This window comes from Saccostrea cucullata, unplaced genomic scaffold (assembly GCF_032062105.1).
Source record: "Saccostrea cucullata isolate Sc308-1 unplaced genomic scaffold, CSIRO_AGI_Scuc_v1 ctg1216, whole genome shotgun sequence".
In the NCBI taxonomy this organism is placed as follows: Eukaryota; Metazoa; Mollusca; class Bivalvia; order Ostreida; family Ostreidae; genus Saccostrea; species Saccostrea cuccullata.
The window spans coordinates 61441-88404 of NW_026919105.1; the positions used below are offsets into that span (position 1 = coordinate 61441).

A 26964-nucleotide genomic window follows, 5' to 3' on the forward strand; every position below is an offset into this window, starting at 1 on the left:
GTAAAACAGGTATAATTGAGTACTTTCAGTGAAGAAAAATAATATAAAATAAAACATGCCAAATTTTGATAATATTTTGAACAATGGTTACTTATATAAAGTTATATTTACATTTAAATATGCAATATGAAAGTACATAAATATAAAATACTGAAAAAATGTCAAGTGCCCATTATGCATGTTTATCTCCCTTTGTGTCTAATGTCACAACCGTAAACTATCTTAACAGAAAAAATCATTTGCATGTCATTGGAGACAAATACAGGATTTGTAAACTTTAATTAACATAATATATATTTTCAATGTACTATGTTCATTAACAGATTAACATTGAAACTCTGCCGTTATATATGTATTTCAAAAAACATTGTTTTTAGCAGAAAACTGCTTGAAGTTAAACGTTAAATATTCTTACACATTAACTTAAATAAATTAATTACTTATGGTTAACAGGTTTACGGTTTGGAAGTTTGTAGAAATTTATTAAATGGCATTTTTAACTGTTAACACAAATTTCTGCCTAAATAAGGCAAAAGTGAAAATTGCATTTTTAGTACTAGTTAACACATTTCTGCCAACAAAAAATTGCATTTAGTGTAATTTCATAAATTCTACCCTTGCTAGCTCACAGTATTTAACCTTTTGCAAGCTAGATGTACACATTTGGCTAGATAAGGGATCAAAACCTGCATTGATATGGCTTTTGATGTATAGAACTGCATTTGGTCAAACATACTCTTTCTTGACCATTCTCTGTGATGAAGAATTAACATTGAACATTACAATGCATCTTTGTATATTGTTGTGTTGTCAATTAAGTCAGACGATTTTTGAAATTGTAAAACTAAATATTGCTGTGTCAAAAATTGTTGCGTATGTAATAAAAGAACTATTTCTGTACAAAAAAGAAATTAAACTTTTTATTTTAAGTAGCCAAATTTAATATACAGCAGGTTCTCACTCCATGGCACCTGATCCCATATTTTGAGCTGGGTTGCTTTAAATTTGTAATCTCCATAATTCATACAGTTAACATGCACATAGGAACAGCTAATTTTGATTTTGTGTAAGCATGATTCATTATATCCAATAAGTTAATAAATTCTAAAACTACAGATACTTAGGAAAATTCGATCCCCAGAGTATACAAATGTAGCAGTGTAGGCCAACTAAAAATATTCTATGTTTAGAAGGCTTCTTCTGTTGTGTACAATTAGTTTTGTTCAAGTCATATCCCTCAGGTTAAAGATTGGAAAAGGGAGTGGGGCTTGTAAAAAATCAGCTTTAAAATATAAACTTCATGTGCTAATAACTGTCATCACATAGTTTTGAGACATGAAATTAAGTAATCTCCAGATACATGTACTTTGGTATTTTCATTTTCGTAAAGGTGGCTAATAAACGCCTTGTAATCTTCACGTACAACAGAAAAAAAATACTTGGTATGTGAATGTTGCATCAAATCTTTTTTATTGCTTTAAATTTTTGATTTTAATTTTCATGGGTGCTTTGGTTTGCAAACATTGAAGGATGAAGGACACCCGGTCCCTGCGATCTAGTATATCTACTGTCACATAAGGGATGACCAAACTGTCGTACAGTCTTTTTAAGTAGGTTGTATACGTGTGTAGTTCCTCCAATGTCGACACCAGTCTCACTTCGTCATCCGAAATGCACTCAGGCTGAGGTTCAATAAGGAAAATCACTGATGACTGTAACCTAAATAAGATTGGGAAACAAAAAAAATTAATCCAATTAATTTTTTTTTCATTTCCAAGTAAGCTTCCAGAGTGTGTAATTTCTTGCATAGGGATGAAACCCTTCCTCAGATGATCACATGAGCGTAAACTTTTCAATAGGATGAACAAATCAAACTAAATATATGCTACCTCTCTATCATCTGTTGGAGTCCTTTTGTGTGTTTGATTCTGTCCAAGGCCTCAGGTCCAAGATACATCTCCGTGTATGCCATTGGATCTAGACACCGGTCGCAAAGAAAATCTAAATACAGAACCCAACAAGTTTCTGCAAATTTGAGTCGAAATATATGGAAACTAAACGTACTGTGAGCAGTGAGCTCACTAAATGATAACCCCACCTCCCATATGATTATAATGGCAAAGTTCATGTTTTGCTATGGGAAAACCGAAATAAGTCAGATTAAAAGTGCACAATGGCATTATGTAATAAATAATCAGGCAAATACCAAAAGGGGTTAAAAAAAAACGCACCCAGAAATTTGTTGAAAAACATATAAGGGAGAAATTCTTTCTGCAAATTAAAAATAAAATGGCAGTTTCAAGCTTTTTCTTGGAAAAGCTTCATATGTTTTCCCAATCAACTTATTAAGTAAAATTTGAGGTGAGAAGAATATAGCATTATATGTAACGAATATTCTGTAAAATCAACTCCTTAAATTTCACTGAATGGCCTATAACGAAACTTCGTATCACAGAAAGGTGCTACATAGTGCCATTGATTGTACACCTCCTATTTACTTTTTGAACGGACACAAATGCAGGTTATGTGACATTGACAAATTTTTATGTGACTTTTTGAAAAAAATTTTCATGGCGCAAAACATGAGTAACATGGAGTAAGGGAAGGTATCATTGAATGAACCTTTTGACAGTACCTCTAGTATACAGGGGACAATAGTTCAAAGTATTATTTTATGTTGACACTAAATTTAATAGAATGATTTTTTAAGTCACATAACACTCATTTCTGCTAAAAAAAATCACAATTTGTATGCTGACAAACCTCTTAAAACAAAAGAGTCCATAATTTTAAATTTGCAAAAGAACTGTCAGTGTTAACCATTATTGAAACCCTTCGTGAGAACTGGAGCTTATATATAGTGAAACTTTTACAGAATAGACGATGGACAAATTCGATCACTAAATACCCTCTACCTCTTCAAGCGGGGAATTTAAAGGGGGGTCCTTTAAATGTGTGGGATTGTTGTCAAAAATCATGTTCATATATTTTTGTTAAACATAAGATGGTAACTATCTTTTTCAGGGGGTGAGGGTATTTAATATAAACACAGTTTTGCAGGTAGTCCGAAAACAGTCTGACTTAATGATTTCTGGCTCCCGTAAAATGAATCAAAACCGTCAAAAAGTAAAAACAGAAATACAAAATTTGTTTTAAAAGTGCACAATACCTTTTTGTAAAACCAATAATCAGGTAAAAGTACCAAAAGGGGGTTAAAGGATTAAAAAAAACGCACCCAGAAATTTGTTGAAAAACATATAAAAGAGGGAGAAATTCTTTCTGCAAACGTAAAAATCCTATAGGAAGCAGTTTTCTTTCAATTCTTTTAAAAGCTTCATATGTATGACTATAATTCCCAATCAACTTATTATTGTACCCCCCCCCCCTTTGAAAAGTGAGAGGGTATAAGTTTAGCATTCAAAGTGTACGTAATCTTCCATCTGTTACGCTCTGGAGTCTCAAAACCCTCAACTCCTCTAATACCACTGAATGGCCTTTAACGAAACTTTCACAGAATCTGTGCTACATAGTGCCATTGATTGTACACCTCCTATTTACTTTTTGATCGGACACATATTTCGGGTTTCCAATAGCAAAACATTGACACTGCCATTTTTTCTGTAATATTGAAGGGAACACATCTTTCATCCGCAACTCCTCCTATATACCAGTGAGTAAAATGGAGTGGGGGTATCATTGAGTGAGCTCAGTGCTCACAGTATACCTCTAGTTTAACAGGCGTTTTCTATTGAGGGAGTTCAAAGGTTATTTTATGTTGTCCTTTACTCTTTTAAATTTAATAACTCCGTAAATTTCAGAAGAGTGAATCTGGACCCCCACCCTCTAGATCTGCACAAGCTTAGTCAAGCTACAAACCTCTTTTTTCAAGGAAGTTGTCCTTTTCAATTTTGATATTTGCTAAAAGAATTTCGGTGTTCAGTTGTTCAAAAACTTGAGGATAACGCTCTGGATGAAAGTCCGTTCTTTGCCAGCCATGTGTTTCTATGATTCGTCTGGCTGTTTCCTTTTCTACCCTTACCCCTGGGAGGTGAGGGCAGAGGTCCTGTATAATTGTAGTCTTGCCCGTGCTGTGAGCACCACTTATATATAGTCTAAGATGGTCCATATTCTCTTTCGGTTTTCATTTCAGTTCGTCGAAACACAGTTGATAATATAAATCAATATTTACGTATCATCGTTGAGGAATTTTTTAGTGCAGTCAATGACTTATAATTCAATAGACAAAAAATTTGGTGAATAAAAATTGCATGCTCATTTAACACATTCAAACTTTAAACTATACTTAGTGCGGCGAGCATGCATACATTTACATTGTATCGTAATGTTATATTTGTAAAATGTGGTTTGATATAAATGTATTATTTATATCCTGTTAAAAATCTATTTCCACCTACTCGGTAAACATTTAATTGACAAAAGGTACTTTCGAAAAAAAGAAAAAAATACGGAAAAAATGTCGAAAATATAGAGAAACAAAAATTTCGGATGCAATGCAAAAATCTAAAAATGAAATGCAGCCCTCAAACCCATCCCATTCCAAGCTATATTTGCAAGTGTTGAACTTCCAAGGATAAACTATCTTGTTGCAGCCATCTGTTAAATATATTTCATGTGAAAGAAATCTGAATAAGCATATATCGAGTGCATAATATCGGCAGATTAGGATTTTATCTAAAAAATCGTTCCACAAAACTACTAAATTCTTTTTTTTTAAAATGCACGGATTCGGGGGGGGGGGGGGGGGTCCACAGCCTGGGAAAAAAATCCGCGCATGAAAGGTGCAGAAACGAAAAAGATCTCTCCTTGCTCAATGGCCCTAAGTATCGAGTACAGGACAAAATCTGCAATACGAAACTTTGTCAACATGTCTTTTGTCATAATTACTAGATTGTTAATTCAGATTCATATGAAAAAGAACAATTGTATATTAAGAAAATTTGATTTAAATAAAATCCATTCAGATTTTACTTAATTTAATTTGAATTCAATAAAATCCCATCCAACTTTTATTTCAAAACACAAAATAAGAAAAATTTAAAGTTTGCACAATAAATGCATAAAAAAATATGCAGCAAATTTGATTTAAATAAAATCCATTCAGATTTTAATCAATTTAATTTGAATTCAATAAAATCCCATCCAACTTTTATTTCAAAACACAAAATAAGAAAAATTTAAAGTTTGCACTGTAAGTAAAGTCTAATTCTTACAATTTCATTATCTTTATAAAGATAAGATATATTAATTCCCTCACAAATAGAAATAAAACATTTATCAGTCAAAGAGGATTGATCATTTCTTCAGGATGTTTTGCGCATACCCAAACTAGTCCTTCGACAAAAAATTATCAATGCGTAACTTTGTCGAAAAAGCTCTTCGACATAAAGTTTTTGGATTGTTAATTGAGATTTATATGAAAGAGAACAGTCATTAGTAAAATGTGAATAAAATAGTTCAGCAGTTTGTTTGTTTGTTCTTTTTTTTTTTTTTTTTTTTTTTTTTTTTTTACTTTTTTTTCAATACACTAAATGAAAAAAGAAAATTTAATGACATTTTTAATTCAATGACAACAAATTGACAAAGTTTATTTCGATTGACTAGGCAGTACAATGTGCTGCATTGAATTGCAGCAGAGTGCAGTATGGTGCAGTTATACTTGTACTTCAACAATCACAACTAGTCGTGGATTTAGAAACATTCCCCACCATCCACCCTCCAAAGTCACACTTTATATACAATTTCCTTTTGCGGCTAAGTATACTAGTATGTTGCAAAATTTGCATAATGTAAGTTTCTTACAAAGTTCGATAATCAAATTATGCCCCTTTGAACAACGTAGACAAAATGATTATGCAAATATTTAGGCAATACTAACGAATAACAAGCTTGAATACTATATAAGACTAGAGAGTCACTCACACATGTGAAGAGTGGTCTTACATGTAGAGTGAGTTTTTCTCACTGAACAAGTACCGCTAGCTGGATAAGCATGCAGTACTGAGAAGCGCCTTTGATTGTTTATTTGATTGAGTCTCAAAATGTTCACTCGCCAGTCAGACAAGAAAATTCCTATTTATGTTAATGTTTAACTTCATGAAACTAGATCAAATATGTTTTAAGTAGACAGTACGTCAAGCACTTATAATTAGATGCATTGCAGCACTGCACTGATATCTTTATTTAAGAGATCCTGTCTGACCCAATTTTTTTTTTAAAGAAAATAATTACTTAAAACGTTTTTCTTTTGATTGACATAACATTGTAGTGCAGTGCAATATAAGTATAGGTAAATTCTCATTCACATAAGAAGCATTAATATGCTTGCAAATAAAAATAAAATTACTCACCAGTCAAAGAGGAGTGTTCATTTCTTCAGAATGTTTTTCGCTTACCCAAGTTAGTCGTTCGATGAAAAATTATCAGTACATAACTTTGTCGAAAGAGTCCTCCAACATAAATGCTGGAGACTGTAAGTTGAGATTTGTATGAAAGAGAACAGTCATATATTTATTAGAAAATGAATAAAACATTTCATCCAGTCTTTTTTTTCTTTTTTACAAATTTTTTAATAAAAAACACTTATTTAAATTATCCTGTTTTTAATTCACTTACAAAAAAATCCAACTAAGTTTATTTTGATTGGATAATTTGTCAGGCACTACAAAATGTAGCATTATTTTGCAGAAGAGTTCAGTATATTTTTGGCAAATGCTCACTGGTCATTTAATTTCATGTCTTTTGTCAAAATTGCTGGATTGTTAATTCAGATTCATATGAAAAAGAACAGTTGTATATTAATAAATTTTGATTTAAATAAAATCCATTCAGATTTTACTTAATCTAATTTGAATTCAATAAAATGCCATCCAACTTTTATTTCAAACAAAATAAGAAAAATTTAAAGTTTGCACTGTAAATGCATTGCATTAAAGTCAAATTCTTATAATCTTATTCTCTTTATAAAGATAAGATATATTAATTCTCTCACAATTAGAAATAAAACATTTATCAGTCAAAGAGGATTGATCATTTCTTCAGGATGTTTTGCGCATACCCAAACTAGTCCTTCGATAAAGAATTCTCAATTCGTAACTTTGTCGAAAAAGCTCTTCGACATAAAGTTTTTGGATTGTTAATTGAGATGTATATGAAAGAGAACAGTCATTAGTAAAATATGAATAAAATAGTTCAGCCAGTTTTTTTTTTTTTTTTTTTTTTTTTTTTTACTTTTTTTCAATACACTACATGAAATAAAAAAAAGTTTTTAATGATATTTTTAATTCAATGACAACAAATTGACTAAGTTTATTTTGATTGGCAAGGCAACACAATGTGCTGCATTGAATTGCAGCAGAGTGCAGTATGGTGCAGTTATACTTGTACTTCAACAATCACAACTAGTCAAGGGTTTAAAAACATTCCCCACCATCCACCCTCCAAAGTCACCCTTTATATACAATTTCCTCTTGCGGCTAAGTATATGTTGCAAAATTTGCATACTGTAAGTTTCTTACAAAGTTCGATAATGAAATTACGCCCCTTTGAACAACGTAGACAAAATGATTATGCAAATATTTAGGCAAGACTAAGAAATAACAAGCTTGTATACTATATAAGACTAGAGAGTCACTCACACGTTAAGATTGGTCTTACATGTAGAGTGAGTTTTTCTCACAGAACAAGTACCGCTAGCTGGCTAAGCATGCAGTACTGAGAAGCGCCTTTGATTGTTCTATAATGGGCCCTTTATTTGATTGAGTCTCAAAATGTTCACTCGTCAGTCAGACAGGAAAATTCAATGTTTAACTTCATGAAACTAGACCAAATATGTTTTAAGTAGACAGTTGTCAAGCACTTACAATGAGATGCATTGCAGCACTGCACTGATATCTTTATTTAAGAGATCCTTTCTGACCCTATTTTTTGCTTTTAAAGAAAATAAATACTTAAAACGTTTTTGTCTTTTGATTGACATAACATTGCAGTGCAGTGCAATATAAGTATAGGTAAATTCTCATTCACATAAGAAGCATTAATGGACTTTTACGAGAAGCGCTGACTTTCACAATCGACGCTTACTTTTACACAGGTAAAATGTACGGGAGCTCGTTTTTAGCTCTACTGGTCAGAGACCAGAAGAGCTTATGCGATAGTAATGCGTCCGTCGTCCGTCCGTCTGTCTGTCTGTCCGTCTGTCTGTCTGTCTGTAAACAATTTTTCAAAATGCTACTCCTCCTACAGTTTTGGTCCGATTTCAATATAACTTGGCACAAAAGTAGACTACACTAAGATACATAATTCTGTGCATCGGTTTTTTATTTCGATGAACGGTGTTGCCGTGGTTACTAAAAATAGAAATTTCTTTGAAATTCTTTCAAAATGCTACTCCTCCTACAGTTTTGGTCCAATTTCAATATTACTTGGCACATAAGTAGACTACACTAAAATACATAATTCTGTGCATCGGTTTTTGATTTCGATGAACGGTGTTGCCGTGGTTACTAAAAATAGAAATTTCTTTGAAATTCTTTCAAAATGCTACTCCTCCTACAGATTTGGTCCGATTTCAGTATAACTTGGCACACAAGTAGACTACACTAAGATACATAATTCTGTGCATCGGTTTTTGATTTCGATAAACGGTGTTGCCGTGGTTACCAAAAATAGAAATTTCTGTGAAATTCTTTCAAAATGTTACTCCTCCTACAGTTTTGGTCCAATTTCATTATAACTTGGCAAACAAGTAGACTATACTAAGATACATAATTCTGTGCATCGGTTTTTGATTTTGATGAACGGTGTTGCCTTGGTTACTAAAAATAGAAATTTCTGTGAAAATCTTTCAAAATGCTACTCCTCCTGCAGTTTTGGTCTGATTTTGATATAACTTGGCATACAAGTAGACTACACTAAGATACATAATTCTGTGCATCGGTTTTTGATTTCAATGAACAATGTTGCCATGGTTACTAAAAATAGAAATTTCTGTGAAAATCTTTCAAAATGCTACTCCTCCTGCAGTTTTGGTCTGATTTCAGTATAACTTGGCACACAAGTAGACTATACTAAGATACATAATTCTGTGCATTGGTTTTTATTTTGATGAGTGGCAAGGATCATTTTTCTATTTATTGCTGATTTAAAGTCTCAAGTCCCAACTGCTACTTTTCTCTTCCTTTGTTTTAAGTATAAACCAGTAGAGCTACAGTCTTGACAGAGACTTCTGGTTAATATAAATATTGAAATAAACATCTGATAATAAAATACGATTAAATAGCTTCATATCCTACGAACAATTTACTGGCGTTTCTAGTAAATTGTAGTTAACTATAGACAATTTTTGTTATAGTTGCAACCGCCCTTTTTTTAAAAACCCTTACACCATCCACAAATTGTTATTTTGGCTCTCTTTAACACATGAGCATATTGTATACCATGTTAGCGCTCTGAATCAGTTTTTACTTTTAAATTTTTCTTTGGCTAGATAATACGTAGGAGGAAAACGCAATTGACTAAATAATCCATGAATTCTTCTATGTGTTGATTATTTTAAACACGTTGATATAGTCTTGTTTGTAGTCATACCGGTATTAATTTTCTTTTTCTGATGTTTTGTTCGGGACAAAACTGCAAATTTTTCAAATTTTTCACAACATTAAATTTTCATGAGATTTCATTAGACAAGAGATTTTTGGGTTGTGTATTTTTTTTGACTGGACTGGAACACCCCTCCCCCCCCCCCCCCCTTGAGAGAAAAATCAGGATCCGCGCCTGTTCATCTGTTGGCGTTATGCATTCACTTACAATACTCGAGGAGTTAAATAAAGTTGTTAGATTTGGTATTTAATTTACGATTAATCAAAACAAGTGCCGTTAAACGATTTTGACTAAAAATGACACTCCGGAACTCAATGCAATGCACACCACCGTAGAGCTTCTACCGAAGGGATACCACTTGGCGATTTAAAATGTGTTAAAGCCAAATTATATCCATATATACAGTATGTACAACAAGTCTGAGAGATATATGAATAATTATAATTTTAACCCCAATGTGCTTACAATGACGCATGATCAGGTACACATGGTATTGTTAATTACGCATGTACGACCCTTGTGTTTTGAATGATCACACAAGCAGATGCCTATACTATAATTTCAACCCCTTAAAAATTGAAAATTTAATACTGTTTCATGCCTTTACGGATTAAACAATACTTATTCAATTCTGTGAATACAGTTGCAATAATGGAGGGGGGCAGCATCTTCCGGAAATACATGTATTAGGTGGAGTCGAACTACCGTTCCCTGATGAATGCGTTTCCTAGGTGACAAAATTTAACCAAACCGACATACTGACATACAATCATAACCCCTTTCACCATACAACACATAACAGATACACAGTCGGGGTGATGCTGATATAAGGAAATTGTCGGAAATTAAATAACCTGATTTCAGAAGACATGTGTACGGTAGAGCGCACAATTTGTAAAATCAAAGCGTATATGATTCTGAGTAGTGTGTCGAGACAACCTAGCTACAAATTACGTCGAGTTTTTCTCTATTGTATATGGCCTCATTTACAGGAGATATGAAAAATAAAACATTTTATTACAATATTTTTCTTCACTCAATAAAAAGAGTATTAGTTTGAAATCGTTTAAAGTTATTTTTTTTAGTTGAAAGTTGATGCTTAAATTTGAATACTTTATAGCTTAATTTATTTGAAATAACTAGTTCCTGTACTTTTAGAATTTTCAATCACTTTTAGGTAATATGTCGTTTGTGAACTGAAAAGGTAAAAAAAAAATTCTCAAAGAAATCCTAATCAGTATATGATAACGTCTATTTTTGACGGAACAAATTCTTATACCGGACGTTAAGAACATGCAATCAATCAACCATACACTAATTTTCATCGCGTGGTCTTGAAACTTTAAAAGCCATCTTCGATCTGACATTTATTTTAGATTTATTTATATACACAGAATAAAGGAATATTATCAATTCTGTGCCTCCTTACATAAGGCAGGTTTAAATGTAAATGTAAGCGTCGATTGTAAAAGTCAGCGCTTCTCGTAAAAGTCCAATATGCTTGCAAATAAAAATAAAATTACTCACCAGTCAAAGAGGAGTGTTCATTTCTTCAGAATGTTTTTCGCTTCCCCAAATTAGTCGTTTGATAAAAAATTATTAGTACGTAACTTTGTCGAAAGAGTCCTCCGACATAAATGCTGGAGACTGTTAGTTGAGATTTGTTTGAAAGAGAACAGTCATATATTTATTAAACCAGAAGTCTCTGTCGAGACTGAAGCTCTACTGGTTTGTACTTATAATTAATGAAGAGAAAAGTGGAACTTGAAACTTTACATCAGCAATAAATAGAAAAATGATGCTTGATTGAGCTCTTTTTGTGACAAAACTACTGCTGTAGGGGTAGTTTTTATTACACTTTTACAGTATTTTCAATTAGGGATGTCAAAATTGTCAATAATTGATATTCGAATATTCGATAATACTATTCGAATATATTCGAATATTCGATAAAATAAATACATCTTGCATTATAATATGTATACATCTTCACTCTTTTGTCAAGCAATATACGTTTATGTCATTATTTTGAAATAAAATTTCACGCAGAGTTTTGTAAATGCACTATAATTACATGTATATTCTTAAAATATTTTACAGAATATATGAAGAGTTTACATCCAAAATATAATAAATAAATTTTCCCCCCAAAATTTAAAAGATTCTTTTAATAAGTTCCATTAATCATCTTACCAAAGTGTACACTGATAACCCTACAGATTTATACCACACAGAACAATTATCTAACGGAGAAACATTAAAAGCAATTACTCTAAGCTAATTAATTTCCTGATAATGATTTTAAATGATGTATACATAAACAAGAGATCCATGTGTGTTACTTAAAAAATGTGTCCTTTCAACAATACAAACTAATTCTAAGTACTGGACACAGTTATACCTCTAATTAAATGATCAAATGAATAAATTTTATCATTTTAATAGATAAACTTTTCACACCTTTAAGGTAATCCAAGAAGAATTCTTTTATTTTTGTTTTAAATAAAATCTTATTGTTGGTCAACGATAAGAATTTGATTCAATTTCTGATAAAACTTCAGTTTTTGCCAAGTTTTTTTTTTCTTTTTGATGCTTGTATACTTAAAATCCGAATATTCGAATCATAAATTTATATTCGAATATCAACTCAACGAATGAATATTCGAATATTCGTTGACATCCCTATTTTCAATTTAAGTAACCATTGCAGCACCCGTCATTGAAATCAAAAATCTATAAACAGAATAATGTATCTTAGTGTAGTCTACTTGTGTGCCAAGTTATATTGAAACCAGACCAAAACTATAGGAGGAGTAGCATTTTGAAAGTATTTCACAGAAATTTCTATGTTTAGTACTAGTATCCACGGCAACACCGTTCATCGAAATCAAAAACCGATATACAGAATTATGTATCTTAGTGACCATAGTCTACTTGTGTTCCAAGTTTTATTGAAATCAGACCAAAACTGTAGGAGGAGAAGCATTTTTGAAAAATTGTTTACAGACAGACAGACAGATGGAAGGACGCCGGACGCATAAGCTCTTCTGGTCTCTGACCAGCAGAGCTAAAAATGAATAAAATAATTCATCCTGTCTGTTTTTCAAATAAAAAACCTTTTGATTTCAAAATACTAAATTCAAAGTTTGCACTGTAAATCGTTGCAGTTACTTTCCAACGATGCCAAGGTCAATGACCTTGTGACCTTGACTGTGACCTATATACTAAAAATAGCTTTTTATTACCTCTGCCATAACCTTTGAATCATAAGCGATAGAGACTGCATATTTTGTATGCAAACTCCATTGATTAAGTTCTTTCAAACTGTACCAAGGTCAATGACCGTGAACTTGACTGTGACCTAGATGCTAGAAACAGCCTTTTTTAACCTTCGGTATAATGTTTAAACCATAAGAAATAAAGACTCCAAATCCAGTATCCTACTCCACTAATTAGGTTTTTTTTCAAATGACACCAGGGTCAATGACCTTGTGACTTTGACTGTGACTTATATGACAGAAATATCTTTTTTCAATTTTTTTTTTGCCGCATAGTGTTTCATAAACACATATTGTTTTAAATGTTACATGTCGTTGCTTTCAACTACATGTAATAATGTGAAGAAAAACAGTGACCTAAATCATAGGCACCTGACGTTACTTATTGTTCCCGCTTTCGCAAAAGAGAGGGGACATTATATCTCATTCGTCTGTCCATCTGTCAGTCTGCAGTGTGCCCGTCCATCACAAAAATTTTAACCTCGGTCATATCTTTCAAATGAGAATAGATAGGACTTCATATTACACATGTGGCAAGACCTTCTGTAATACACTATGATTATTGACCTCGTGACCTTGACCTTGAAAAAAATTTTGACCTGTGGTGATCAGTGGAAGGTCTTGTCACAAAGAATAAATATGTGAAGTAGGGTTGTCCTAGCTTCAACTGTTCAACATTTATGGCCAAAGTAAAAGTTTAAAATTTTGGTGTGAAAGTGTGTCAAACTCCAAGGTTAAGGTTAAGTCGTCAAATTTGGTGGTACCCAAAGAAAGGTCTTGTCAAAAAGAAATACACCTGTGCAAAATGAAACCCATAGTCCCGCCCAGTCAAAAGTTTGGGACGGTTTTTGCGGACAAACAAACAAACAAACAGACGGATGGACGTGGCAAAAACTACATACCGCAAAAACTTCGTTTTCGGGGGCATTTAAAATATACCCCCTACCTAATAATAAACTAGGTAGGGGGTTATTTTGTCCCCCGCTTTTGCAAAAGAGAGGGGTCATTAAATCTCATTCTACTGTCCGTCTGTTGGTCTGTACGTCCATCACAAAAACTTTAACCTTTGTCTCATCTTTTGAATGTGAAGAGATTGGGCTTTCATATTAGAGATGTCATTGTGTATTAAGTGTGACAACATCAATATGATTTTTATGACTATAACTTATGAATGAGAAGAGATAAGATTTTCATATTAAAGTGTATTACCTGTGACAAGTCCTTCCTTGTGACCTTGACCTTGAAGTTTGACCTACTTTTTAAAATCTTTAACCTTGGTCATATCTTTTGAATGAGAAGAGATATGACTTTCATATTACACATGTATATTACCTGTGACAAGGCCTTTATAAATATCCATGATTTTTGATCGTGTGACCTTGACATTGAAGTTTGACTTATTTTTCAAAATTCATAATTTTTTTTGCAATACCTGTGACAAGATATTTCCGAGCATGGTATGGTTTCTTTGACCTTGACCTTGAAGATTGACCTTATATAAAAAAAAAATTCAACTTCGGTGATTATTTCTATATGACATATGATAGTACATTCATATTTGACACAATATGTCTTCAAAATGACACCCACCCACAAAGACACCGAAAGCAGGGGACCACTTTTTTTAAATTTGCTTGTACTTTATGATTTGACATTTATTACAGGTCTCATCGACTCTCAGATTCATTGTTTCGTTTCCTATTGTATAACATATATAAAAACACAAAAAAAAACATCAACAACAACAAACAAAAACGGAAGGGGCCCCTCCTGTGTCCCATGGATCCCACAGGCATAATAAAACAATTATGTGATTTGTATACAGTGGGGTTTTTTTCACATTATAAATTTTGCAAAGAAATTGTGTCTTATAAGTAAATCTATATAGATTAGTGTTTTGACTTCATTTTCGTATTAGGTGAATAAATAAGAGGTCTCTTCACTCTTCCTCTGATATACATAATTAAATAACGAAAACAATTTGTTTTTGTATGTTCTGTAAACGATCGAAAATAGCATGAAAATCACTGTGTACATCATAATGAAATATTTTCACGTTTTTTTTATTATTCATCGTTGGGCCCTACCGTGTCCAAAATAATTCATACCTGCTTTCATCGTCCAATGCCAGTTTTGACTAACGGCGGGTGCGATCGGTGGGTCGACAGAGAAAGCTTACTCATTTTAGGCACCTGATCCAATTTCTGGTGTCTCCTGGGGTCGGTCGTGTTTTTGCATTATGTTCGACACATTTTTTTTTACTGTTTTTATAAGGGTGGATATACACTGTTCAATACCTTATCTTCAATTCTTACATATAAGAATGACATTTCTTTCCATTGAGAAGTTACACTGTGCTTGAGGGCAACTTCAGCGATGGGCGTTTTTCGGCAATTATAACACAATCGGCCATAAGTCTATAATTTCGTAGAGAAATAATGTAAATCTCTTCTCTTTTTTAAAACAAATCTATATAAAAAGAAAACCACTTATTATTAGTATTCGCGCAACTGTGAAAAGGGAGAAGGGTGATGTGTACAACTTTATTCATTTACTTGAATCAGTTACCGTTACACATATTGTAAATTATGTTTATTTTTCTTTGAAAAAAAGGAGAGAAAAAAATTCAGATTTTACTTGAAAGGAAAGAAGTTAATGTTCATCGAGGTGTTGTATAACCTTGTTACATCACATATTTTGTCAGTAGCCTGCATCAGTCATCCAATCGATGTGTTCAGAACAAGTACTACAGTATCAAATGTACATGTCAGTGACAGAGAAATATTTATTTACTCCAAGTTCATAAATAGGGGAAAATTAATGATTGTTTCATTGGTTACTAACTGTCCATATATCAAACTAACAATCCAAGTAAGAGTCTAATACGGCGGAGTCAAATATTCTCCAACAATATTCAATGATTAATCTAAATTCAGCTAAGTGAGCTCTTTTCCCATGCTTAATATATAAGTAAATTTATCATATCATATTTATAAGTCGATGAAAAACGGTTTATTTCCTTCATATAAAGTCACTATGACAAGAATGAAAATTATTGCTTAATATATTTTGTTTCCATAAAAGAACTGTCCATTCTACCCCGGTAATTAAAATTAGCTATTTCATTTCATTTTCAATTGTACTGAAAAATCGCCTTAATTACCATTAAATATAATAACATGTTGGGGCTTTCTTTAATTACTCTGCAGGTTCCTTTAAATGGCACTACTAATTAACTAATTGAACAATGTTCAGAGAAGTAATTTCACTTTGTACTTAGATTGATAATGGCTCAATGGTACTGAAGAAGTTGGAAATAAAAAAATTTGACAAACAACAATTGAAGATCAGCAAACTTTGAAAAAAAATTATTGACTTCATGGAGATTAAAATAAAAATATGATTTAAAAACTCTGAATCATAAATATTTATTCATTTAACACAGTTGCATCATAAAATATAATCATGCAAAATAACACAGTGGATGGATAATATATGAAAATGGATTTCTTAAAGAATGTCATATTTTACAAGTTAATGGAGTATAGATACTTCGTTACTGCAGAGTTTGAATAATAATACTTTACAATAGTACAGACTGAATAATAATACCTTATAATTGTAGAGATTGAATAAAAATAATTCACAATAGTAGAGGCAGAATACAGATACTAGACAACTGAGAGATAGAATAGAGACGTTTCACAACTGTAGAGATAAAAGGCCTGTTGAATGTTAATAAATACTTATTCTTAATAAAATCAGGAATTTGCTTCCAAATTGGGCTTCAATTGTAATTCCATTAATATTAAAAGATTTATCTAATATATAACTATAGATATATATTGGCATGACATACCTTTTTCAAATGCTTATATAAGAAACGGCATAATTAAATGTTCATTAAATAATGAGGTATACATTCAGAGTCTTTCAAAAAGAAGAAAAAACAACATAAAAATGCAATTGGTATTAATATAATACTCTGAAAGAAGTCTGCAGAAAATACAATTATGTATAACCATAATTATAGGCATCACATTTCAAATCACTGTCAACAGAAATTAAACTCAGAATATTAACCATGTACATGTATAAAGCAAAACTTAACAAAGGTATAGAAATAAATGCATTAATTAAGTTAAAGATTCCTGATAAAATTGTAAATATAGCATAAATTCATACACCTTGACATGATATTAAGTATGGTATAAATAAACACTGTACACATATATACATCCTGACATACATGTATAAATAGGAAATCACAATATTGTTCATCCGTTTTCAGCCTTTCAGGTGGAAGTCCTTACAAAAATTCACAGAGAAAAATGTGAAAGAGTTCATTATATAAGCATCTAAACTAAATGTCTATCTTTTGTAATGATACAAAATTGAGCATCACATTGATTGCATAAAACTGATGATGTCATAATGCATTAATTTAACAAATGTGACAAAAAAAGTGTCCAAGTGATTAACAAATGAAATTATGACACAACTGGACATAAATATTAGGGGTGTAACAATGTACTCAAAAAGGCAATACAAAAATGTTTTGTATACAAAAACTATATATGCCTTGACAACACTGTAAACCTATGTACCATAATTTGTTTTCATTTAAAGCAATTTATGCTATTTCTTTTTCATGTACTGTAACTAAATAAAAGTGATTTCATCTGTTCAGAACTTATTAACTGTTCCATAATGCATTTGAGAACTGACAAAAAAAAATCTTCACCTTTTATCTTTTCACACTATGACAGAGAATTTTTCATTTATGGACAGAGACACATAACTTAATAAATTACGAAAAGTGAAATATTTCAATACATAGGTATCATGATATATACCATCACACACTTTATCTTATCGTTACACCCCTAATGAATATTACATTAATTGAACACATAGGCACATGTTGCAGCACAAGTTACACATCAATGACTCGTCTGTCCTTAGGAAAACTAACTTGTTTGACCCCGGCCAGGTGTAGCAGGTCATTTATAGGAGTTTGATCTGTGGTACATTCACAAAGATGCATAAAGTGGACTTCATCTCCTGAAAATTAGGTAAAAATCAGCAGTGGTCAAAACTCAAAAATTTTATCTCATATATTTATACTGAATAACTTTCTCATGGCATCTGGAAAATTTGGCATTGCATCAACCATATTTTTTTTTCAAGAAATACATAGAAATTTCATTTTTTTTTTTAAACGTACCTGGTCCTAGGATATACTCTGCCCCTTGCTGTCGGACATCCCCCTGATATTCCTGGCTTTGCATGGCCCTCCATGTACTACTTAGAATTCCTGATATCATGTTATGCTTGAGGTGTTTATTATCTGAAAAGAATATCTTATGACAGTAAGGTTTCACATGAAGTTGGTGATCTACAGTTTATAAAGGTAACACAGTGAGGAAAGTTGTAAAATCATAGCAATCCATTTCCTCATTAGATGTAAACTGATCATGAGATTATTTTGTGAAAATTTCAAAAGAATTCAGTTCTGGAGATACCTTACATAGCAAAAACGATTACATTAGTTTTCATATTTTGCAAGCATAAAAGCATTGGATGTTGTTCTTACTTTTAGTATTCTTTCCATACTCTGGGTTGCTCTTCATTCCCAATAATTTATAAAGTTCTCTGTCTGGATCTGTGTACATGGTATACATATACCCCGTCTCTTTCTTGAAGGCCTGAAAAAAGGTACATGAGAACTTGTACAAACATTCTCTAAAACTGATCAATTTCATTACATTCTAAAAATCATTTTCTTTAAATATGTACTCCAAAATCTTGATTTTAACTGTAACTCAGTAGAAAAAGACCCTTTTTCAGACTTGTCGAAATCCGTCGGTCCTGTCAGCAAAGCTGGTAAAAATTTGTCTGGACTGATAACTTTTAAGAAAATGTCAGTCCAGATGACCGTTTGAAAAAAAAATCCAGCGTGATGCAAATTTAATAAAGGTAGGGATAGGGATGCGTAGCTGGTCACAAATACAGAAAAAATGGCCGTGTACGCAGTGTGTTGACGATATTAAATTAAATTTGTTTTAGCAAAGTCATAAAACATGTCATTTATGTGTATTGTTAAAGACTCTCAATCTCAAGGAAGGAAACTTGTAAGATTGAAGGCTGTTGAAAATAATAATGGGCATTTAAATGCCATTATTTATATGACTTTCTCAGCGTCACAATTTTTGAATTAGGTATATGATGAACCCTGTCAGAAAAAAAACTTTGACTGGTCCGACAGAACATTCGACTTTGTCAGACCAAATGTCTGACAGTGATTGAAAAATTTCGACAAGTCTGCAATTTCTTTAGATGGCAGTTTGTGCATGTGTGTGTTTGTATGTGTATGTTGGTCTGTAGAATGGGTGAAAAGGTGAGCTATTAACAAAGTTAAATATCTGTATCTCAAACACTGATACCTCAAAATTCATGAATATTCAAAGAGGTATGATTTTTTGAATAAAAAAACTTTTTTTCATTATTACATACCAAACAATGGCAAAGATATAGCAAACACTTACACTTATAAACTTGTCAGGAGCAGGACCAATCACAACTACTCTCACACCAGCTTCCTATAAAAATGTATTTGTATATCAATGATACATGTATATGTTACCAAAAAAAAAAGGATTCTTCATCTAAATTATTGTCATAATATTATCATATTAAGGAGTATAAGAATGATGTATTGTATTTTCATTAGAAATTTTGCATTACAAAAAAAATCATCAAAATATACCTGTAGATATTCTAATGGAACCTTGGCTAAATCTGAAAAAAAAAAATAGGTATAATAAAAGATACATACGAGGGGTGATCAAAAAGTTCGCAAACTAATTGAATAACTTCCATACAAGAAACAATATTTGGTTTTAATGTTGATTATATTCTAAATTAATCCTCCCCGATTTTAATGCATATCAACCACCATTCTGCCCATGCGCGAATCACGTGATATTGGCGGTCACGTGACCCCCTCTGTAGCGTTCTGTCAGAAAAGTTAAAAGATTTTTCCGAGTTTTATATTTCTTTCCATGTGAGTTAATTTTTATGACAAGAACAGTTAATTTGTCAGAAATGGTCATATCTCTGCAACAGAATGGGTGGATAATAACATCCTTTCCAAAAATAAGCATAGCGACCATTAAAACACAAATCTTCTGTCTCAGGAGAGACCTTTATTCAAGGTGGATAGAGAATGGGTGCATCCTTTTTATCATCTCTAATATGTTTAAAATCTAAAGTAAACGATATCTTAGGTATTTAATACTTATATCATTGTTCAAATATTCAACTATTTTTTCAAAGTGCTAATTGCAGGTCTTTGATAGCAAATTGCTTAATTAAAAATACATATCTTTTCAAACTTGCTTTCACTGGGCAAGATGAAAAGTATCATTTTTAACCATCAGCCTTCCTTCACTAAAACGAATAATCCAATCATTAATTGAATTTATAGGAACTCAATTATCTCAATAAACTGTGTACAAATTATTATATGATACTGTAGAGGGATTTCTAAGATATTACAATAAATTGTACAGTCGTTTGGTGAACGAGTTCGACTGAGACAACCATTTTTCATCACAAGTGACCTAAATAGTGACGTCATTTTCGCACTGTGACGTCACAAACAAGGAGAGAAACTTTATTCAGCATATGCTATTTATAGACCTTGTGTATGGCTATGTGTGTACCGAATTTCATTCTAATCTGAATTGTGGTTTTGTAGATATAGAGATAGTTTGCGAACTTTTTGATCACCCCTCGTAATTAATCCACTAAAAATGTTTCGAATATATGGGATCATTACCAAAATCTTATCAATGCTTATATACATCAATTTGAAAGCTGTTCTTCCACATGTTTTATTTATCTCCATAGTTGCTTACCTTCAATGTAGTCTTTGCACACAAAGCACAGGAAATGCTGCAATGAAATAACAGAATGATTAACAATGATGAATAGGAGAACAAATTTTTAAGATATCACTTTCCTGATCCGATTTTCAAACTTGAAAATCCACCCTGAAAGTGAATAGATGATGATAATATGCAGGCAATGAAACATAACTCACCCTTGTGAAAATGACTATCGTTTTCTGGTGTTTGTAGATATCACCAAACTTTATTTTGTTGCCTCCTTCATCCAAGACAAACTTTTCTTTCGCTTTTGTAAAGTTGAATTTGAAGTCACATGGTTCTGGTTTTTCTCCTCTTGACATTTGTAAATCATCTATTTCTTCTGTAACCTGAGTTTCTTCATTTTCCTCCACCTTCGACATTTTGTCAAGCCTAACGTGTTTCGTCTAGTTCAGCAATCAAACTTGCAATGTTTGCTGTCGATACCAAATCAATGTCATGAAAACGCTGGAACAGACAAGTATGATTAAAGCCCATATTAAGCGTTTTATGGAACCATCACTAGAGTAACATTCAAACAAAAACGTATTTATATCCGGAATTCTAAGCTTTAATTTTTAAGTTTTAATTTTTAATTAAAACAAAGGCCTACAATATCGACATCAAATTATTTCAAGGTATTCAATTGATGTTTAACGACGATATTTTGTACCTAAATAAATTTGGTCCGAGATGATTAATTAATGGTAGCATGTTGAAGGTGATATGAAATGATAAACATAGGCCTACCGGTGTAACGTTGAATATTGACCCCAGTTGAAAATTGACCCGAGGTTCAATTTTCAACGTTGAATATTGAACCAAGGGTGTTTTTTCTCCGTTGAAAATTGAGACCAAAAGTCGTTGAATTTTTACCCGGGGTCATTTTTCAACAGCTTGATGATTTTTGTTCTTATCCCCGATGACCTCAACAAGTTGAAAATTGACCCTGTTGAATATTGACCCCACCTCAGAGTTTGAACATTTTTTGAACTGGGAAATTGTTTTACGGGATTTATCAGTATCTCTATATTTATATTTCGGTTTCAATTTTTTTCCCTTTTCAAGAATAATAGAAATAAACCTATCATCCCGTGTATATATGTACATTTTGATCAGTAAACGATTTCAGTTATCTTCAAGCATAACAACGTTATTCTATGACAATACTTTTTAAAACCCACAGCCATAAATAATAACTACAAAACTACGAATAGGACATAAAACAAAAATCCTGGAAATCTGGTGTCTAGAAAGTGAGCCCTATATAATATTATATTGATCAGGTGGGCAGAATATCCCATCTAGTCAAATTCAGTATAAAAATTAATAAAACTAGAGGTACTGTGAGCAATGAGCTCACTAAATGATACCCCCGCCTCCCATATGAATATAATGGCAGTGTCCATGTTTTGCTCTGGAAAATCAAAAATATTTGTCAGATCAAAAAGTAAAATAGGAGGTGCACAATGGCAATATGTAATTAAAAATCTGTGAAAGTTTCATTAAATTTCCTTCAGTGGTATGAGAGGAGTTGCGAATAAGAGGTGGGTACCCCAAAGCGTAACAGACGGACGGACGGAAATACCGACTTTTCAAGCGGGGGGTATAATTAAAAGCCTAAAAATTAGAATGAAACACATCGGTCAAAATGAATCCAATGATAGGTTACATTTGTGAAAAGATCAATGTAGCGACCATAACATGTAGGTAATGCTGCCTTTAAACAAGGTTGGTGAAATCCCTGTAACAATCTTATCTGTCAGTAGCCTGTTTCGGCCCCAAAAATCGATCGTTTCCGGATCATTTAATTTTGGCATTATTAGCGAGGCTGTTGAGATCGCTAAAATTCAATACCGCTAAAAATAAATTGCGTGTTATATGTACTAGCTTATTATGTTAGCATTTTAAAATCGCTAAAATTACTTCTCGCTAAAAATAAAATACCAGTTTTTAAGGAGAAATCGCTAAAGGAGAAATCGCCAAATTTGCGTCTCCCTAAAATTTCCACTTATACGGTATATATGGTTCTAATCCCAAAAAGGGGAGATCACCCACCCCCACCCCTCACCCCCACCATTTCCATCTTCTACTTAACAAAATATATATGTATTAATTGTGAGGTTCGTTCTTGAACTGTTTGATTAACTATGCGAAAAAGATCACTAAACCTTTTATTTTGAAAAAAAATCCGTTTTTCAAGTTGGACATTATAAGTTATTAATGTTGTGCATAACTAAATAAGCATTAAAACGTACGTGCATCATGCGTTAAACTCTCACCATTTCCCAAATACTAATATTACGAATTTTAAAATTATAATAAATGAAGTGTTGTTAGCAACAACAAAAAATATAGATAAAGAAATTTCTGAACTAAATTGTATATTGTGTAACTATGTTTACTAATATTCAGGATTTACTTATACATATGTTCTTCTTTTTAAATAAATATTACACAAAATATTGCGATTTTAAGCTACATGTAACTTTGAAATCTAAGATATTTTTGTTAATATTTTATTCTAAAAATATAACTGAGTTACTGAATTAACTGTGCATTGATTACACAGTGGTGTCGGAAGCAAATTGAAATTGCGGGGGGGGGGGGGGGGGGGAGTCTAATTGAAAAAGAAAAAATAATTCAAATCTGAAAAAAATTGAAAAGAAAAAGAAAAAAGAAAAAGAAAATTTGTCCATTATCCACACTAATAGTCCATACCCGAAAATCCTATTTTTTTTGGGGGGGGGAGTGGTAGGGGGAGGAGGATCCAATTTTTTTTCAAGCACTACAACTTACTTCTTTCTTTGACTACACTGTAACGTGCCTGTTAAAAGAGTGGGGGGGGGGGGGGCTAAACCAATTCCACATTGTTCAATGCCTATATTATGTCTATCTTTGCAACAAAAAAAAGTAAGCATCCCTAGCCCCCCTCCCCTTCCCGACGCCTATGGATTATATCACAGTTGTGAAAACCAAGTCATAAATACGTGTTTTAATGCTGTTGAATTTAGAACCGGTTTCATGATCAAAAATCCACGACCCGGCTCAGTTTTCAACGGACTAGGGTCTAAATTCAACTCCTTTGGTCTCACAATTCAACGTTGGTAAATGACCCCTCGGGTCAATTTTCAACCCGGGTCAAAATTCAACGTTACACCGGCTCCACCATTGGAATTTACAAAATTTTATGGGTTTGAATTCCTATAAAAAAGAATTGTCAGATGAGTCAAAACATTGATGCTATACTCTCGATTATAAATTTTGAATAATTTCCTTCAGTGTTTTGGACATGTCATATCCAAGTATCTCAATTCACGCACCTACCGATTTTCTGTATAATATTAGGACATATAATTTAAAAAGCATTTCACACAAAAATATATTACAAGTTTTATTTCATCTATAAGTTATCAAAACTTCAAATTTTTAGACGGGTTTGATTGACACATCCTTGCACTTTCACAAATTTTACCCCGTGGTGATCCGGGTTAGAATAGGTCCTCAGTACCCCCTTGCTTGTCGTAAAAGGCGACCAAATGGGGCGGTCCTTCGGATGAGACCGTATAAACCGAGGCCCCGTGTCACAGCAGGTGTGGCACGATAAAGATCCCTCCCTGCTCAAAGGCCGTAAGTGCCAAGCATAGGCATAAATTTGCAGCCCTTCACCGGCAATGGTGACGTCTCCATATCAGTGAAATATTCTGGAGAGGGACGTTAAACAGTATACAATCAATCAATCATCACAAATTTTAATTTTATTCTTAATACCTAGGAAAAGTGGCAATCTTGTTGTGTATAAATAAAAAATATTAAAACTATAATCCATAAAATTCAGAGTAGCAATGTTCGAAAACTTAACATACATACAGTACATGTATATTGTCAGTCCATGCAGTTGTGGTGAGCAGACTTTAACAATTGAACGGTTAACAAGATCACCACTTTATTATACCCCCCCCCCCCGCTTGAAAAGTGGGAGGGTATATAGTAATCGGTATTTCCGTCCGTCCGTCTGTTACGCTTAGGGGTACCCATCTCTTATCCTCTCATACCACTGAAGGAAAGAATGGGTGGACTTAACGCCCTATTTTGGATCTTTTTGAGACTACTCTAACAAGTTGAAAATAAAGTGAATCCAAAATATATTACCACCACTAGAAAGAGCGATGTATACATGGTTATTTTAGCTAGAACATATATACAAAAGCAATGCCTTAATGCCATGAATCAAAATTGAAACAAGGTTACATTATTGTCGTCTTCCGGAATTTGACATGTACCCGGAGTGGTTTTTAGGTCGCGCTTTGAATATGAATAGGAGGCGGGGCTATCGATCGGTATCATTGTTGACATTTTTCTCTCTCTCCATCTCTCTCTCTATAAATTCGAATACGTGTTTGGAATATTACAGCGATATCATTATGATTTTTTTTAAATGTGAGGACACGCCAAATGAAAACAACATTTAATGTGCTAAATTCTGAAAACGGCACCAAACATAGTGATTTACATCTAGGTCAGGTTGAAGAAAACAATGTAACTGTTTCCACGAGTACACTCGCAGGTGGACATCACGTGATGAATTGTAATATTTAACAGGTCAATCGAAGTCGTAACAATGGAAGAGAGAAGTTCGTTTGGAACATGTTTTTATTTAAATTAAGTGTGAGCGCACGTTTGTCGGCTCTTCTCCTTTTAATATGACATTATTTTGTTCAATATACAACTACAGTTTTCGTAAGAACAGCCGACAAACATGCGCTGACTATGTATTCAGACGATGAAAAATGCGTGAACCTGATTATCTATTGATATTCAACAAATCTTGAGGCACCATGCCTTCAATATTTATTTAGTTTACCTCGAAAAGAGCATTTTAAATTCACATCCGTACCAATAATACACAGTTAAGATATCGGGGGTTTATATAATGGAAAAAAATTAACATTTTATGGAACTTAAATTTGCAGCATTTTTTCTGGCTAGTTAAGTCCACCCATTCTTTATTGAAACTTTCATAGAATCTTCATTACATATTGCCATTGTGCACCTCCTATTTTACTTTTTGATCTGACATACATTTTGGATTTATAATGAAACTTTCACAGAATCTTCATTACATATTGCCATTGTGCACCTCCTATTTTACTTTTTGATCTGACATATATTTTGGATTTTCCAGAGCAAAACATGGACACTGCCATTATATTCATATGGGAGGCGGGTGGTATCATTTAGTGAGCTCATTGCTCACAGTACCTCTAGTTTTTCTTTAGTATAAAGAATAAAAGAAAAAGAAAAAACATAAATTGCTTTAAATGAAAACTAGAGGTACTGTGAGCGATGAGCTCACTAAATGATACTCCCGCCTCCCATATGGTTATAACTGGTGAAAAAGTCCATGTTTTCCTGTGGCCGGAAAACCCAAAATATGTGTTGGATCAAAAAGTAAATTAGACAGTGCACTTTATGGCAATATGTAATAAAGATTCTGTGAAAGTTTCATCAAATTTCATTATGGTATGAGAGGAGTTGCGGATAAGAGATGAGTACCCCAAAGCGTAACAGATGGACGGACGGACAGACGGACGTAATTAACGATTACTATATACCCTCCCGCTTTTCAAGCGGGGGTATAATAAATCATGATACATAGGTTTACAGTTTTCTGATGTCACAGGTATATAGTTATACCCCCCGCTTGAAAAGTGGGAGGATATATAGTAATCGGGATTTCCGCCCGTCCGTCCGTCCGTCTGTTACGCTTTATCTCTTATCCGCAACTCCTGTTATACTACTGAGTGAAATTTAATGAAACTTTCACAGAATCTTTATTACATATTGCCATTGTGCACCTCCGATTTTACTTTTTTATTCGACTCATATTTTAAGGTTTCCCATAGCAAAACATAGACATAGCCATTATAGAAGCTTCTGGATAACATTTGATAGGACGAGTTATTCCTCTTTACACATTACCAATACAATTATGATAAAACAATATATAGCAACACATGGACATTATGGAAGGGGGGGGGTATCATTTAGTGAGCTCATTGCTCACAATACCTCTAGTTTTGTTTAGTGATACAGTACAACTTTTTAAATTGACTTTTTCGAGTATATCGATCGTT

General features: G+C 32.8%; 2 protein-coding genes across 2 annotated transcripts; both read right to left on the minus strand.

Annotated features, from left to right (window-relative positions):
* Positions 1–1469: 1469 nt before the first annotated feature.
* On the minus strand, positions 1470–4179 carry LOC134279599 (uncharacterized). Its single transcript, XM_062762018.1, has 3 exons — positions 3877–4179; positions 1890–2001; positions 1470–1719 (listed from the first exon to the last, which is right to left on the minus strand). Exons 1-3 carry the CDS (start codon positions 4124–4126, stop codon positions 1470–1472), a joined length of 612 nt encoding a protein of 203 aa, XP_062618002.1. The 5' UTR covers positions 4127–4179.
* A 12136-nt stretch (positions 4180–16315) lies between these two features.
* On the minus strand, positions 16316–21280 carry LOC134279582 (peroxiredoxin-like 2C). Its single transcript, XM_062761996.1, has 7 exons — positions 21004–21280; positions 20819–20855; positions 19666–19697; positions 19445–19498; positions 18493–18604; positions 18124–18246; positions 16316–17960 (listed from the first exon to the last, which is right to left on the minus strand). Exons 1-7 carry the CDS (start codon positions 21208–21210, stop codon positions 17833–17835), a joined length of 693 nt encoding a protein of 230 aa, XP_062617980.1. The 5' UTR covers positions 21211–21280; the 3' UTR covers positions 16316–17832.
* Between the last annotated feature and the right edge of the window lie 5684 nt (positions 21281–26964).